Here is a 17,150-nt window from a genome sequence, read left to right as displayed (position 1 = left end):
TGATACTGCTTGCTCGCCTTTATCTTTCTTCCTGGAGGTGGGATGTTTTCTCCTACCTCCACCCTGAACATGCCATTGGCAAAAAGGGATCTTCATAAAGTAGTTAAAAGAATCCATTGTATTCAGAGCATTTTTGTTTCTTTCCTGACATTCAGTTGTAGTAATCAAAAAACTGCATTTGTCTCTGTGTGGGATGTGAAGCAAATTATGTATGGATCATAATAGTTGACACTCTGACCTATGCAGTTGCCATGGTTCAAGAGCATTACACCAGTGTTCTGGAATCTGGCGCTAGTTAATCTTACACAAAGCAGATGTTTTCTGAGCAATTGGATGCTTTGAGTTTATAAATGTATTGTAGATTAAAAGTAGTTTTTTGTGATAAAGAAAACAAAACCAGTATTCTAGGAAGGCAAGTTGTTACAAATCACTTACCGCATTGGTTGTAGAGGGATGGCAGGAATTTAACTACTGTACAGATTTCTTTATAAAAAATTATCCAAGGCTAATAGATTTTTTTCCCCCCTCGAGTAAATGTAGGTTCTGTGTTTTTGCTTGCAGGAAGCTAACAGCAGACATTACAGAAAAGATGGCTGAAATAGAAGACAAGCTTTCCGTGATAACATTAAAAAGTAATAATACGGACGCACACCTGAAGGCCCTGGAGACAGATGCAGAAAGCCTTGACCATGTTGTGAAAGAACTTGCAGAACAACTCGAGTTTATAAAAATCTCCGATATCCGGGGTGAGGTATCTCATGGGAAAAGGAAAAAAGCCGGGGCAGCAAATGATTAACTAATGTATGGTTTTAAATATCAGGTTAATCCTCTAAAGAGTAATAAAATGTGTTCCTGTGAGTGCAGTTTCCTTCTAAGTCTTGGCAGAGTTGCTGATCTAGCAGGGATTTTTCTGAAGCTTCCGTTTTTGCGTGTATGGCTAAACAAGCTCAGAATCTAAAGGGACAAAGTCATCTTAAAACCTTTTAATGTGTAGAAGTCATAGACCGGTCAAAAGAGTCCGTGTAGGAACAGTAAGCCCAATGGTAGATTAGTATTTTGTTACATACCACAATTAAATATACATACAAATATCTGAAGTTACTTTGGCACACATTTAATTACATTAGATTACTAAGTGTCTATATGAAAGAGCACATGATGTTCGTGAATAAGAGTATGTCACAGAGGGCCAAATCCAACCATCCATACTCAGTGACATATACGCCTGTTTAGAGAGTTTGCAGTAGGATTGGGCTCTATGTATATCCCTGTCAAGCCAATACTTGAATGTGGAGTGTAGGTCTTGTGCTGGTCCACTGCTCCAGGGTGAATTGCACCTATTCACCAAGCAGTTCCCTGGAATCAATGAGTCACAAACGTAAATAAGATCTATCTTTATAAATCTAGGGCCAGATCTTCTTTTGCTTCCAGTGGCAGCAGGATCAGAGCCTGAGTCTGGAAGAATTTTCATACTTTTTAATATTAGAGAATCAAATTCTGTTGAGAACTGAAATGAAAGCATCAGCAGGACCATCATCGGGAGGGTTGTTTGATGGATAGCAGAATTTGCTCCACTGACAGTTCAAGCATACTAAGAGTAATAACATTTCTATGAACTTTGTATTTGGTTTAACAGAGGAAAGGCCTCATACAATTTTATCATCCACTAAACTCCCTGTAACAAATGGATTGTTCTGTAAATTCAGCAGTGAGGACTAATTGCTGAACAGTTGGATCTCACTTCTGCAGGCGCCTTGGATAGTATCACCAAATATTTCCAGATGTCCCTGGAGGCAGAAGAGAGGGTCAATGCCACTACTGTTCACCCTGATAGCCTTGTGGAACAGTCAGCTCAGACACGACAGGAAGTGGAAGACTTAATCGGTGAGCAAGAGGCTCAGTTCAAGGCGAAACAAGAGGAGCAGTCACGCCTTCTGGATGAACTGGCCGGCAAACTGCAAAGTCTGGATCTTTCTGAAGTGGCTGAGAAGGTAGGATTTTTTTGGGTATAGAACTGCAGGAAAATATCAGTGATGCTGTTGATGTGACAGGCAGGAAGGCAGAGGCAGGCTGTTTACAGCTGAACAAAGCCTGGAACTCTGTTGAAGTGGATTTTGGTTTTAGGAGAATGCTTGTCTGGTGTACTGAGGGAGATTGAAACTCAATTCCAGTTCCCAGGACTTGCGAGACACAGGGTGAGGCACTATCTTCTGAACACCACTGTGACGGAGTCCCCTCCCCCCCATGCTTTATGAAATGGACTCATGGACATGAATATACATAACTCAAAGGGGGTTTGAGCGAATTATTTCATATAACCCGCTGATCTTCATGTCATGGTCTGCTGGTTCTGTTTATCTTACTCTGTTTTATGTATCATTTGTATGTGTAAAATTAGACACATGGAGCAGGGAATACTTTGTGAGTTTCAAATATGTGAATGGGAGACATGGAGTGTGTAGGGTTGCCAGGTGTCCAGTTTTCTACCAGACAGTCTGGTATTTGCACCCTCTGTCCAGTAGAAAAATTCAGAAAATACCAGACGTGTGTAATCTCCGGTATTTTCTGAATTTCCGGCTGGGCGCCGGACGGAAGCCTGGTGGGGGTGGGGGAGCTACGGGAGGTGGGGCCGTGATTGGCGGTGGGAGCCCTGTAGTCGCGTGCAAAAGGCGGGCAGGGCTAGGACTCCCAGCCATTCCCCCTGCCCGGCTTCTGCACGCAACCAGAGGCTCCCAGCGCCAATCGCGGCCCCGCCTCCCAGCTGGGAGCCTCTGGTTGTGTGCAGAAGCTGGGCGGGGGGAGGGACTCCCAGTCCCACCCCCTTCTACTAGCAACTAGAGGGAGTGCCTGCCAGGTATGCGGCCTGTTGGACTCCTGCTGTGGCCAGTGGCTGCACCCCCGCTCCCCCACCAGCTCTGCTTCCCACCACCCTTCCTGTGGCCCCTCCTCCTCCCATCCAGCCCCCCAGCCCCCGATCCCTCCCCTGCTCTGCTTCCTGTCCCCCCTTCCTCCCAGCCAGCCCTGCAGCACCCGTCCCCGCCCCCACCCCCTACCACCACCCCCTTCCTCCCAGCCTGCCCTGCCCCCCGCCCACAATCAAGTGTGTCCGGTATTTTGAGGGGGGGGATCTATCTGGTAACCCTAGGAGGGTGTTATCTGCAACTTCTAGATCAGTGGTCACCAACCAGTAGATCAGGATCTACTGGTAGATCTTGGAACCTCTGACCGGTGGTCTTGACAGATTTGGCCAAGAGGCTTTCAAATGCCGGCATGTCAGTTGCCCCTCCCCCCACTGTTGTGCACCTCCTGCCCTTTGCCTTGGGACTGTCCCTCCCTCCTAAGCTTGCTGTGCAGGTCAGGGCAGTGGAACGGGGGGGGGGGGGGGGGGCACAACAGGTCTTGGGATGGAAGGAGTTTTCTGGCTGCTTCTGAGAGTGGTGCAGGGTCAGGGCGGGGGTGAGCCCCTTAACCCCACTGCACCACCACCCAGGAGCCACCTGTGCTAAGCAGTGTCCAGCTGGAGCCTGAATCCTGAACCCCTGCCTCAGTCATAAACCCCTCCTACACCCCCAGTCTGTGCCCCTGGCTCAGCTCAGAGCCCCTCTCACACTCCGAAGCCCTTAACCCAGACCAGAGCCTGGCACCTCAACCCTCTGCCCCTGCCTGATGAGAGTGAGGAAGAATGGGGGAGGGAGGGAGGACGGAGTGAGCAGGAGTGGGGCCTTGGAGAAAGGACACAAAAGAAGTGGGGCCAGAGTATTTGGGTTTGAGGTAGATCCTGGATTGCACTTCATTTAAAAAAAGTGATCTTGTGCTTAAAAAGGTTGGAGATCACTATTCTAAATGAGCCACTGTTAAACAATCTTTTGTCCTTCAGTCTGAGCAGTGGTTGGTAGGGAGGGGCCTCAACTCCTTAACAAAAGGAATAGGAAAGGAGAGGCCTGGGTCTTTTGGCTGGGCTGCACCTGAAGGACGGAACCAGGGGAAGACAGCCCTGGTTTAGACTGGCAGCTGGAAAAGAGGTTTTAGGGTGAGTTTAAGTTTGCACTGAGGTTTCAGTGGAGAATTAGCCAAGCGGTTTTTTTTTTCTTTTGATTTGTAACCTACTTCCCTCTGCCTGTTTTCACTTACTACCAGGGCTTGCTGAACCGCGGCGAGCCCCGCTCACCAGCTGCGCTGTCTGGCGATCTGCACATGCGCAGATCACCCGAACCCGACTCTTCTGGGTTACAATCTACTTGCCCCAGGCAAGTAGATTGTATTATTTGTCGAGCCCTGCTTATTACTACTTAAATCCTACTGCTTCAACTTAATAAAACCATTTTTATTTTCTATCTAACCCAGTGTAAGCGATTGTTACCTGGGGGGGCAACCAGTGTGGACATTCCCCCTTTCATTGTTAAAGGTGGCTTACCTAATTCTTTGGGGTTTGATCCCATCTGGGGAGTGATATCCCAGGAGGCGGGGCCCTAAACTGCACTCTCGTTGGACCTGAAGTGGTTCGGTGTCTGTACTGCTTCTCAGTGGGGGCAGGAATCTCCGCTCAGGGCTTTGGCTGGGGAAGACCAGCGGAGCTGGCCCAGCAGGACCGGGCAGTGAGGAGCCCCAGAGAGCAGGAAGGCGAGTGGCTGTGGCCGAGTCAGCATCCTGGGTGGTACCCCCGAGGGGTCGTCTGTGACCGCACCCTGTCACAACCACCTTCTCCACCCTTCCTTATTTCTGGCCCCTTCTCCCTGACAGTACTCAATTGTCCCACTGTTTCCTCCTATGCTCCAAATCCCCCCCATCATTTGCACCCACAAAAAATGATCAGACTCCATTGGTAACACCAGGCTTTTGGGGTCATGAGCTGTATAAGAATGTCCATTTGCATGACTGAAAGTATGCACATTAATATTATTGATAATTGACGTGATGATTAATAATAGCATACATGAAACTCTGACCTCTGAGACTTTATTTAATGGGATTTCTGCTTCTGCATCTTTTTGCACATTTCTTTGAAGTGTACATCGTAACTGGTCAAATCCAGCTTCATGCACACATTCAGGTTGTCTTCTGTCAATCTTATGGCTGGGAACTGGGGATGCAGGAGTCAGGGTTGAGGTGTATGAAGGGCTTAGGGTGGGGATTTGGGTGCATGATGGACTCAGGACACAAGATTCAGGTGTGTGGGGGGTGCAGGAGTGTAATGGCAGGAGGCTGGGGATGTGGGGGTATGAGGGACGCAGCAGGATGTTCAGGTGTATGGTGGACTCAGGATTAGTGTGGGGGGAGGGATGCAGGAGTGTTATGATGCTGCAGTCAGATGGTGACTGTGCCCTAATTGGGGGCTTGTTGACCAGGCTTCACTTTTAAATAAAATACAATATTATGTCCGACACAAAAGGTTTCAGCATTGTCTTCATTTATGGCAGGGGTGGGGACCACAAGAGTGAGAAACAAGGGGGGGGGGGGAAGAACAACCCACCACTCCCAAAACTCCAACCCTCATTAATGTGGCCCCCACCTCACTTCCCTGGTGCTCTAGCCCCCCATGGGGGGCAGGGCGGGGCAGGGAGGACTGAGACTTTCTGGATTCCCAGATTAGTGGATCTGTGGGGCCCCTAGGATGGGGCCAAAAACAGGGGGTTGTGTGTGCGGGACAGGGCTGCCAGTGAATGGGATGGGTGGAAGTTCGGGATCTGGGAAGGAGGTGGAGTGTAGGAGGGGGTGAGGTCTTGGTGGGAGTTAGGGTACAGAAGCAGGCTAGGGTGTCTGGCTAGAGGGCAGGAGTGGGCTGGGGGCAAGCTGTCTGGCCAGGGGACAGGGAGCAGGAGTGGCCGGGGACAGGAGCAGTGGCTCTTATGCAGAGCATAATGCAGAGCCGCAAAGGTCCCTCACCAGTTGCCCCTGCGTAGGACATGGGACCAGACGTGGGTTTCATGAATGAAAATGAGGCTGTCTAGACTGTATCCCTCTGAATCAAGCACGTCGAAATTGCTAATGAAGAGGGATTTAAATATCCCATGCTTCATTAGCATAAACATGGCAGTCTGGATGTGGATCGGTCTAAAATAAAGCCTTTTTCGACATATCCTGTATTCCTCAAAAAATGAGGTTTACAGGATCTGTTGAAAAAGGGTTTATTTTCAACAGATCCGCGTCTCGACTGCCATTTTTTTTGAAAAAGCTCCGTTTCGAAAAAAAAGTGGCGCCCATGTTTATGTTAATGAAGCGCAGGATATTTAAATCCCTGCTTCATTAGCAATTTCAACATGCTTGATTTGCATCCCCATTGACAGAGGGGGGATGCAATCTAGACGTAGCCTGAGAGGAGGAGATGGATGCAGTAGGAGTCAGTGGTGGTAGTGAGGATAGCGGAAGACGTGCCACTGGCCATTTTAGGCATGTTGTGTGTTTGTCCTGGATTTTTCTGATGTGCTTGAGACAAAGCAGACTTTCTGAGCTCTTGAGTCAATAGGACACTCCGAGAAGTAGCCTGGTGATTATTTTGAACAGTGGTAAGGCTGACGGTGCCTTTTTTTCTGGGAGATTCACATTGTCCTTCAGACTTCTGAGGAAAGTGACAATCAGCTGCAGCTGGAAAATGATTCAGTCTGTAAATAGGATGGAGAGGGCATATATATTACCGTAAGTCCACGTTTGTCAAACTGAGGGTCATGAGCAACTTAGAGGGGGGTTGTAGTATCACAAAGTTTGAGAACCCCTGCCTTAAGTGGTTAGAAGTATCAGTAAGTTACAGCAGGGGGTAGGGGCACTGACCCAGAGAAAAATTGGAAAGAAGCAAAACAGAAACTCTAAAACCCCTCACAAATATCACCCACAACCGAGAAAAAAAAACACCGTACTACCCTGAGGCTCTAGCCCCACAATGGTCCAGCGGAGAAAGACGCCTGGACTCAGAGCTTATCCCCGGGGTCGGATTAACTCTTATGAGGGATAAGAGCTAGTATATTGGGGGGAGGGGCTCTAGGCTCTGGGGGGAGAGCAAAAATGAGGGTTTCAGTGTGCAGGAGGGAGGTGCCAGTGAGTAGCCTGGGGTGTCTGGGCAGAAGATGGGGTGCAGGGTCTGGGAGGGAAAGGATAGTACAGGAGTAAGCTGGGCATGGTAATGCAGGATCTGGGTGGGAGGGAAGGTACAGGAGCAGGCTGGTGGTGGTGGCACAGGGTCCAAGTGGGAGGGAGGATGCAAGAGCAGGCTGGGGGTAAGGATGCAGATTGTGTGTGGGTGGGAAGGTGCAGGAGCAGGCTGGTGGTGGTGGCACAGGGTCCAAGTGGGAGGGAGGATGCAAGAGCAGGCTGGGGGTAAGGATGCAGATTGTGGGTGGGTGGGAAGGTGCAGGAGCAGGCTGGTGGTGGTGGCACAGGGTCCAAGTGGGAGGGAGGATGCAAGAGCAGGCTGGGGGTAAGGATGCAGATTGTGGGTGGGTGGGAAGGTGCAGGAGCAGTCTGGTGGTGGTGGCACAGGGTCCAAGTGGGAGGGAGGATGCAAGAGCAGGCTGGGGGTAAGGATGCAGATTGTGGGTGGGTGGGAAGGTGCAGGAGCAGGCTGGTGGTGGTGGCACAGGGTCCAAGTGGGAGGGAGGATGCAGGAGCAGGCTGGAGGTAAGGATGCAGATTGTGGGTGGGTGGGAAGGTGCAGGAGTGGGAATGAAGGTTGTGGCATGGGCACTGGAAGGAAGATAGCTGGGGATTTGGGCGCCTATCAGGCACAGCTCTCAGGCACCAAGTGACTCCGAATGCTGCAGGAAAGTGCTTACTGCAGGCACTGGCCCCTTCATTGCTCCCATTGGCTGCAATTCCTGGCCAATGGGAGCAACAGTGGGAAGTGTCTTCTGATCTGCCTTGATTGAGCCTGCGAGGCTCAGGGAGCCAGTGCTAAGCACTCCAACCACAGTGTCCCCATGCGGCTAGAGTGCCAAGCCTGGCTTGCTGCACTTTTGTGGGAGAGAGCCCCAAGCCTCATGGGCCTGATCAAGGCAAGCTGCAGACCATAGGTTCCCTACCTCTCAGTAACATGATAATTTCTAAAGATTGGATAGTCTGTCTACTCCTTTCCTACCCTCCTCCCTTTTAGCAACTTGTCTACCATGACCACTGCTCCTTTTTCTTGGAAGGGGGACGCTTTTAGTTGGGAACCTCTCCTCCGCATTACTGTCCTGAAGATCCATTGGCATTGAAACTCTTATTTTAAAGAAGGTTTATCAAGATCGCAGCTAGTATCATCAGTTGCTGGGAACCTTATTGCAGGCCCCTTCAGGAGTGTTTTGTATAGCAATGATTTTCAACCCGCCTACATGTGTCGCTGGGGATACACAGACGTCCTCCAGGGATACATCCACTCATCTAAATATTTGCCTAGTTTTATAACAGGCCTCATAAAAAGCACTAACAAAGTCATTACAAGCTAACCTGTCATACAATGACTTGTTTATACAGCTCTATATACCAGGGATACTCAACTTTGGAAGCCCTGGGGGCCACAACTTTAGTGTGGTTGCATATACATGCAAATATATATGCAAATAGCTTCTTTCACACTGAGGGGTATGAATACAAAGATTAAGGCAAGACTGCATAACACACAGGCCCCATTTAAGTCAGTTCTGCTGCTATTAATAAAATGCAATATTTACCTGATTTCCACCCATATGAGAGCACTTTTAATGAGCAATGACAGTCCAGGAATTTAACTACTAAAACGCATATCAACAGAAGACCATTATATTGATACAGTAAAACTCCGATGGTCCAGCATCTGATGGTCCGGCACCATCAGGAACCCGGAAGTGCTCCGGGCAGCCAGACAATTGGAGCTGCTCTGCTCCCAGCTTCCCCGATTCAGCCACTGCTAAAACTGACCAGCGACTGAATCGGGGATACCTAGGGCAGAGCAGCTGGAGTGCTGCCGGGTAGGTCCTGTAGCGCTGCCCTTCGGGGCTGCGGGACCAACCCGGCAGCACCCCAGCTGTTCTCGATTCAGCCGCTGCTGAAACTGACCAGCGGCTGACTCCAGGAAGCCCAAGGCAGAGCAACTCTGCCCCAGCTTCCTGGAATCAGCCGCTGATCAGTTTCAGGAGCAGCTGACTTGGGGACACCTGAAGTAGAGCAGCTGGGGTGCTGCCGCGTTGGTCTCGCAGCGCCAAGGGTCGGCGCTACCGGACCAACCCGGCAGCACTCCAGCTGCTCTGCTGCAGGCGTCCCGATTCAGCCGCTGCTGAAACTGACCAGCAGCGGCTGAATCAGGGACACCTGGGGCAGAGCAGGACTATCAGAAGGGGGGGGGGGTTATGAGCGGTCTGGGGTGGCATCGCCCCCCCCACCCCACCCCAGACCCCTCATAACCCCCCCCTTCCGTTAGTCCGGCAAATCTGATAATCCGGCACCCCCTGGGTCCTAAAGGTGCCGGATTATTGGAAGTTTACTGTACTGTTTTTGTTTTGGGTCCCACCCATGGGCTTCATGTTGAGCCCCACGTAAACCCAAACCGCACTGCGGGGCGTAAACAAATGGGCTGCGGGCCGCATGCTGAGTAGCCCTGTGACATACCACACACTGAAATGTAAGTGCAATATTTATATTCTAATTGATTGATAAATGTGGTAAAAGAGCAAAAGTAAGCAAGTTTCCAGTACTAGTGTACTGAAACAGGTTTTGTGTTTTTGTGTCCAGATTTTGTAAGCAGGTAGTAAATTAAGGTGAAATTTGGGGTACATAAGAAATCAGGCTTCTAAAAGGGATACAGAAGTCTGGAAAAGCCAAAAGCCACTGTTCTAGAAAACAGCAATTTGAATGCCAAATCTCAGAGAGGGGAAAAAGCTGAGACTGTTTGTTAGAGAAAGAGAACATTTAAAATTAACCCAGTTCAATTTTTTTGTGCCTGCAATGAGGGGTGGGAGTTTATTTTTATGACTATCCTCCTTTCTTCCACCTATTGCCAGAAAAGGAAAACTTTGCCTAGCCTTGCATCTTACTAAAAGTTTTTAAAATAATTTCATTTATTGCCCAAACTCCTGGGGTTAGTTCATGTATAGAGCTGGTTCACATTTTTCTAATAAAATATGTTTGTATTAAAAAAATATAAACACGTTGATTTTTTTTTTTTTTTGGTCAAAATTTCATTTTGAGGAAAAAGCATTTTGATAAAACCACACTGAAACACTTCAAAATGGCAGCATAACTTTGAGGAAAGTTCAAAATATTGTTGCACTTCTTCCAACCTGAAACACATTTTGAAATGTCACAATTTCACCAAGAGCAAGTCTTGAGTTTCAACGAGCTCAATCCATGGGGTTGCCTTCAGGTGGGAAGTGTCCTCCTCTTTCCTCTCCTTTCTTAACACAAGCTGGAGAGCAATTTTCCCTTGAAAGAACCATGGTTTTGCTAGTTACATGTCATTCAGTGAAACTGAATGGTGCCATTGTAATCAAAGCTGTTCGTGCCTGGAGGGCTGTGTATTTATAGAGAGGAGCTTTCCTTCCCCCATCACTCATTGTGAAATTTGTTCCAGGGCAGATACAGGGAGAAATAGAGAGTGTCTTCGTTTTTAATGCTGTAGTACAGCAGCTACAGCCACCATTTATTTCTCAGGTGTTCTCCTGAGATTTCACTGCTAGGGGGGCAAGTGCCATTAAATGTTTTCAGCAGCATCAGAAACTTCCTGTCTTCCCTCCGCTAACCAAGGGTAATTAAGCACAACTATTTCACTATTTCTTATCTGTTTATTGCAGACTTGTGGAACTCCCCCTGGGGCTTCCTGCGCTGACTCAAAGTGTGGTGGTCTGAGCTGCCGAACAGATGAAGGAGAAAAGAAATGCGGAGGACCAGGCTGTGAAGGTCTGGTTACTGTGGCTCACAGCGCGTGGCAGAAAGCCATGGATTTTGACAGAGACATACTTGGTGCATTGGCAGATGTTGAAGAGCTCTCTAAAATGGTAACTCTTGCCAAGTAAATCACTAAACATTAATTTAAAATGAAATAAATTCCCCCAACAGGGATATGAAACAAAACTACGAGAGAGGAGAACATTTTGACCCCAAACATTCATTTTAAAATGTTTCTTTTGGTTGCACAACTTCACTCACAGTACCCTGTTTTAAAAGAGCTTCATAAAGTGAACTTATTTAAATTGAAATTCCAAGTGTAATCCATAAACATTAGTCTGAATTGTGTAAAGTAACATTGGCGTTGTGGATTCCAGAATATTTAAAAGCAGTCTGTGGGTTTTATGAGAATTTTTCCCACACTACTTTGGACTCCAAATATGAATTGCCTTTTCAAAATTACATTTTGGTTTGCAAAATGGGCATGAAGGTTCAAGAAAAGGGGAAAGCGGGCTAATTCTATTTACTTCCCATAGGTCTCTGAGGCAAAACAGAGAGCAGATGAAGCAAAACAAAACGCACAAGAAGTTTTGCTCAAAACCAATGCCACAAAAGAGCAAGTGGACAGAAGCAACGAAGAGCTGAGAAACCTTATTAAGCAGATCAGGGAATTTCTGATGCGTAAGAATGATCTTTGCCTTAGTTGACATTACTCATCTTTATCTTGAGAAATTCTGCTAGCCTATGTTTAGAGGCTTTTATAAAATTAGGATGTAAAATTTTGTCATGTGTACAGATGCAGAATAGAAAATTCTTCCTGTTTTGCACATGCTATAGATCCATTTTGTCCAGCATGCTAATCACATGGTGCTATTTGGCCAGTTAATTGTGACTAGATGGCTTGAACGATGTGGCTATCTGGCCAGTTGAGTGTGACTACAGGTTGAACCTCCCAAACCCAGAACTCTCTGGTCTGGCAGCATCTGTGGTCCGGCATGGCCACAGATGTTGCTAGATAAAGAGCCCCGGAGGCAGGAGCAATGTAGGTGTTGGTGAGCCCCCGATGGGCCAAGCAGCATCTGTGGAACCCCCGGCAGCAGTGAGGCTAGGCAGCATCTGGAGAGTCCCAGCCCTGGTCAGGGAACCCCTGACATTAGTGGGGCCAGGTGACCAGGAAGTCCCAGTTGTAGTGAACCTATCAGCAGCCAAATGGTCCCCGCTAGGAATCCCAGCAAACCCCCGGTGGCAGCATGGCTAGAGTGACAGGGCAGTCTCTGCTAAGTGAACCTCCCTGGCTGAAGCAGGGCTGGTAGAGGTGGGCAGCTGGAATCCCCAGTGGCAGCGGGGTGACCCTAACAGCAGGGCAGGGTGGCCAGTTGAGTGTGGTTAGTTTGCTATAGCAATAGCCACTATAGTGGCTACTGGTTGGACACCACAGCTATAGGTAGTTTCTCTTGTGCATTTTTCTGGGTAGCTACATAACCAAGTCATAAAATCCTTTCTGAATGTTATCATTTCTGTGAATCTTGTCTTTTTTATGCATTTAAGAGTCTTATAAGAAGTGTGATTCATTTTCAGATTTATAGATAAAAGACAATGTTGGAGGTTGATTGTTTGCACAATGCTGTAAAAAATGCACCCAAGTAAGGAAGAGAGAATCCTTCTAAGCTTTTCATTTCCATCATGGTTAGAACTAACAGACTTTGCCTTCTACTCTACAATAGAGCTGATTAGTGGTAGCTCCCATCATTAGCTAACCTATGGAGAAATAGGAGATCTTCTGGAAGACGGAGGTTGGTTTCTATTGGGGAGGTCTGTGATGTTTGTAGGCTAACACTTGCGCATGTTTTTTTATGTGCTAACAATGTGTTCAGCGCTATGCAGGCACAGGAAGGAATGTTTAGATACATACAACAGCACATGTAATAGGACCTTCTGAGCAATAGAAGCAACTTTTGCTTAGATCCCAGTTCCTGAGAGCCATAAATTGCTGCTGTTCCATGTATCTAAGCATTGTGCACGACCTTCTTGCACTTTCATAGCATTCCACACAGCACTACATATGTTGGACCAAATTAATTCCCATTGAACTCCCGTGAATGTCAATGGAACACTTGATCCGTTATCTGATTGATCCTTACCGCTTCCAGGAGGCTGTCAGATTCTCTTTTATAGCTGGGGAAATAGGGGGCAGACAAGGTCTGAGATAGCACAGAGCCATGCAGTAAATCCATGTTAGGAACTACATACTTCTGAGACCCATATTGTGCTTAAGACAGTGGGGAGGCCAATGGGTGAAAAATAACCCTCAATGGGAGCTGAAATGGGACTTGTGGAGGATGCCACCACAGACCCCTGTATACCTCCTACTTTCTATGTACAGTAAACTTCCGATAATCCAGCACCTTTAGGACCCAGGGGGTGCCGGATTATCAGATATGCCGGACTATCGGAAGGGGGGGCTATGAGGGGCCTGGGGTGGGAGGGATGCCACCCCAGACCCCTCATAGCCCTTCCTTCCGATAGTCCGGCTCTGCCCCAGGCATCCCCGATTCAGCCGCTTCTGGTCAGTTTCAGCAGCGGCTGAATCAGGGACGCCTGCGGCAGAGCAGCCGGGGTGCTGCCGGGTTGGTCCCGTAGCGCCGCCCCCTCGATGCTGCGGGACCAACCCGGCAGCACCCCAGCTGCTCTGCCCCAGGCGTCCTCAAGTCAGCCGCTGCTGAAACTGATCAGCAGCTGACTCCAGGAAGCCCGGGACAGACCAGGTCTGCCCCGGGCTTCCCGGAATCAGCCGCTGGTCAGTTTCAGCAGCGGCTGAATCTGCCCCCGGCTTCCCTGATTCAGCTACTGGTCAGTTTCAGCAGCGGCTGAATCGGGGAAGCCGGGCGCAGAGCAGCTCCAATTGTCCGGCTGCCCGGAGCACTTCCGGGTTCCCGATGGTGCCGGACCATCAGGAGTGCCGGAGCAATGGATTTTATTGTGTGTCCTGCAAATCGCGGTGGTGGCATTTCATTTCCCATTGCTGCTTATCAGTTTTTTGCTTTTAAGGAACGTACTGACAAGAGTTTCAGTGGTGTAATTTGACATCGGCATGGATGGCCTGCTAATTTGTCTACTTTCCCCCACTGCATTTGTGCCATCTTAGAAGATAGCGCTGATTTGGATAGCATCGAGGCAGTTGCTAAAGAAGTGTTGAACATGGAGATGCCAAGTACCCCCAAGCAGCTACAGACCCTGACACAAGATATCCGTGAGCGTGTGGAAAGCCTTTCTGATGTAGAGGTTATCTTACAGCAAAGTGCCGGAGACATTGCTAGAGCAGAGATGTTGCTAGACGAAGCGAATAAAGCAAGGTAACATGTACTACTACACTGTTGTCAGCTCTCTTTTGAAATTAGTGAATTTGAACCAGACTATTGGTTTCAACTATTTTACAAAAACATAGTTAATTCACATAAGTTAAATTCACCCTGCTGCAAATTCTTATTCATACCAAAATGAAACATTTCAAATATCACATATTTTGTTACTTCTGCTCCGCAGCAAAAGTGCAACAGATGTTAAAGTCACTGCGGCCATGGTGAAGGAAGCACTGGAAGAAGCTGAAAAGGCCCAAACTGCAGCCGAAAAGGCCATCAAACAAGCTGATGAGGACATTAAAGGAACACAGGATCTACTTACCTCAGTAAGTCCTAACTGTATTTAAAAATTATTTACAGTGTACCTAGTTTGATGCTAGGTAACTGCTTTAGCTAAAGGAGAAAGAGTTCTTGAAACATCAACCTTAAAAGAACAACACAAGGAGAACTTTCCTCCAACATCTAGTGCCACTAGAGTCAATTAGATCTTTGTCACTAATTTCAGTGGGTGGAGAAATGGTACTGAAAACGAACTGGAATGTGCTTTTCCAACCCAGCAGATGTAGGATTTCCCGAGGCTCTGAGCACAAGGCAGGTGGTATCGTGGTAGCTGAGCCATACTGCCCATTCTCCCACCATGCAAAAGATTTTGCAAGTACAATGCAAGAATGCTTTATTGAAGCATCAATGGGCATTTGTTTGCCAAATTATATCATTGCAGAGCCCCATATGCATGGAGTGTGACCAGTTTGGAAGATATTTAATTGGACTAATTGATTATTAGTAATAGTGTCCATGTGTGCTTGCTTGATGCTTTACAAATTAGAAGGGCCCTTCCCAGTCATGGAATAAGGCTCTTAACACACTGTGCAGTATAGTCATGTTTTAAATAGTGTACTCAACGTTATTTGCAATGAAATGGGGATGTTAAACTCACAGCCCACCAAGTACCTTCAACACTCTCAGTGGGTTCTTGTAAGACAGTATTTCACAATTTTATTTGGCCATGGAACCCTTTTCAGCTTGAAGGAATTTCAAGGAACCCCTAGGATTGCCAGGGTAAAATTTGTCAAGAAAAAAACAAACAAAAAACAACCAACCTGAGTCCCACTGCAATTTGTCTCTGTCTCTTTAAGAGGGGATAGGGACGTGCCGGGTTCTTGCAGAATCCTTACTTTCACTTTACAGAACCCTGGGGTTCCACAAAGCACCAATTGGGAAACACCGTTATAAGAATTTAATACCTTCTATTAGAACTAGAATTTTTTTTAACTCGTTTGAAGATTTTCCCATTTCATCAAGTCCAGTTCATAAAGAACAAGTTCACAGATTGTTCCATTGACAAGATTGTAAAGCATTAAAATCTGATAGTATTGATATTTGGCTTATTAGGTTTCTAACCTACCTAGCACTTGTTTATCCATGGCTGAACGGGTAATTAACACAGCAATGCTTTCTTTCCATTTAAACCGGTGTTTCCTAAACTTTTCGGCATCACGCCCCCTTTTTGATTTTTGAGAAACCCTTAGATCTCCGCCCATAGCAGCAAAACTGGTTGGGGGGGGAGGGGAAGGAAAACAAAGATAGCAAACCTTGGGGGGGGAGGAAGAGCTTTAGGAACCCATGATTTAAATGGACAATAATGGATCCAAATGTTGATTTGACTAATGCCTTAACATTTTCAAATCTCGAATTTTTTTGCCATGTTCAGTGATTCCTGACATGTAAACCCACGTCACATTAGTTTAGTTTACAATTAATTGAGACGAAGACTGCAGATGTCTTGGTGACCTGTTATACTGGGATGCATCTCTTCCTCCTCCCCCTCTTTGCAGTGTCCTGTGTGTGCCAGGAATGCTCTCAGAAGTTAACGAAACTCTATCCTTACCAATTACACACTACTGCTTCAATCTTGCATTCTTAGACTTTCAAAAGTCAATGATTTCAACCAGCTTGAGTTGTATACAGAATGAAAGGTTATTTCTCACCATTTCATAAGGTACATGTTTAATGACATATAACTTAGTCACTTTCAAATTTGATTCCTCTCTTATTTTACTTGAATTATAATTTGTACTCTTAAAATCCTGGAATCCTAGAATCCTAGAACTGGAAGAGACTTCAGGAGGTCATCAAGTCCAGCCCTCTGCCCACATATTCCTAATATATTGGTTGGTATTTGAGTTGCACAATTTTAGTTTGGTGATAAGATTTTGGAGATAGTCATTTTAAATACTTGGTCAAGACTTTTTCCCAGAAAGCTAATTTCAAAAATCAACACACATTTGTTGGGGGGATATTTAAACTGTTCTTTCATTCTTCCTTAGATTGAATCTGAAAATGCAGCATCTGAAGAAACTTTAAACAATGCTACCCTGCGTCTTACTGAGCTAGAGAAAAGCGTGGAAGACCTTAAACAAAAGGCTGCTACAAATTCAGAGAACGTGGAAGACATTGAAGAAACCATTGCAACTGTGAAACAAAGTGTGGAAGACGTTAAAGAGGTGAGACATACCTGCCTACTGACTTCCACAAAACTTTAATTCATGGGGAGCTATATTTGAGGCTAAAGAGCATTTAAGTGCTCCTGCCAGCTTTACCCAATATCCTGTCATGCTTAGGCACTGGGTAGGAGGGAGCTATCTGCCCAGGAATATTAGTGCATTTGTTCAATGGACTGGATTAGATTTGTTGTCCCCATTTATTTTTTAGAAAGGTAATGTGGGGTTTATTTACCAGTGCATTAATTTCTGCTGGCTTTGGCACTAACTTAGGGTATGTCTACACTTGCGCCCTAGTTCAAACTAGGAATGCAAATGTAGGCATTCGAAATAGTCAATGAAGCAGGGATTTAAATATCCCGCGCTTCATTAGCATGATCTCGCCGGCACGTTACCCCGATCAATAGCTGTTTCGCAAGTGAAAGTGCGCACCGGGATGCTTTAGTTTGAACCAGACCCCTTG

General features: G+C 46.9%; 1 protein-coding gene across 1 annotated transcript in view; it reads left to right on the top strand.

Moving 5' to 3' along the window:
* LAMB1 (laminin subunit beta 1) overlaps nucleotides 1-17,150 on the top strand; it is a 92,635-nt gene that overhangs the window by 71,460 nt on the left and 4,025 nt on the right. Inside the window, exons 25-31 of the mRNA XM_075927255.1 lie at nucleotides 562-746; nucleotides 1,750-1,991; nucleotides 10,734-10,937; nucleotides 11,364-11,508; nucleotides 13,973-14,180; nucleotides 14,371-14,512; nucleotides 16,514-16,690. Coding sequence (XP_075783370.1) covers nucleotides 562-746; nucleotides 1,750-1,991; nucleotides 10,734-10,937; nucleotides 11,364-11,508; nucleotides 13,973-14,180; nucleotides 14,371-14,512; nucleotides 16,514-16,690 — 1,303 coding nt within the window. The remainder of the gene's footprint in view (nucleotides 1-561; nucleotides 747-1,749; nucleotides 1,992-10,733; nucleotides 10,938-11,363; nucleotides 11,509-13,972; nucleotides 14,181-14,370; nucleotides 14,513-16,513; nucleotides 16,691-17,150) is intronic.

Source organism: Pelodiscus sinensis, chromosome 1 (genome assembly GCF_049634645.1).
Source record: "Pelodiscus sinensis isolate JC-2024 chromosome 1, ASM4963464v1, whole genome shotgun sequence".
Lineage (NCBI taxonomy): Eukaryota > Metazoa > Chordata > Testudines > Trionychidae > Pelodiscus > Pelodiscus sinensis.
This window is presented reverse-complemented; position numbering and strand designations above follow the sequence as displayed.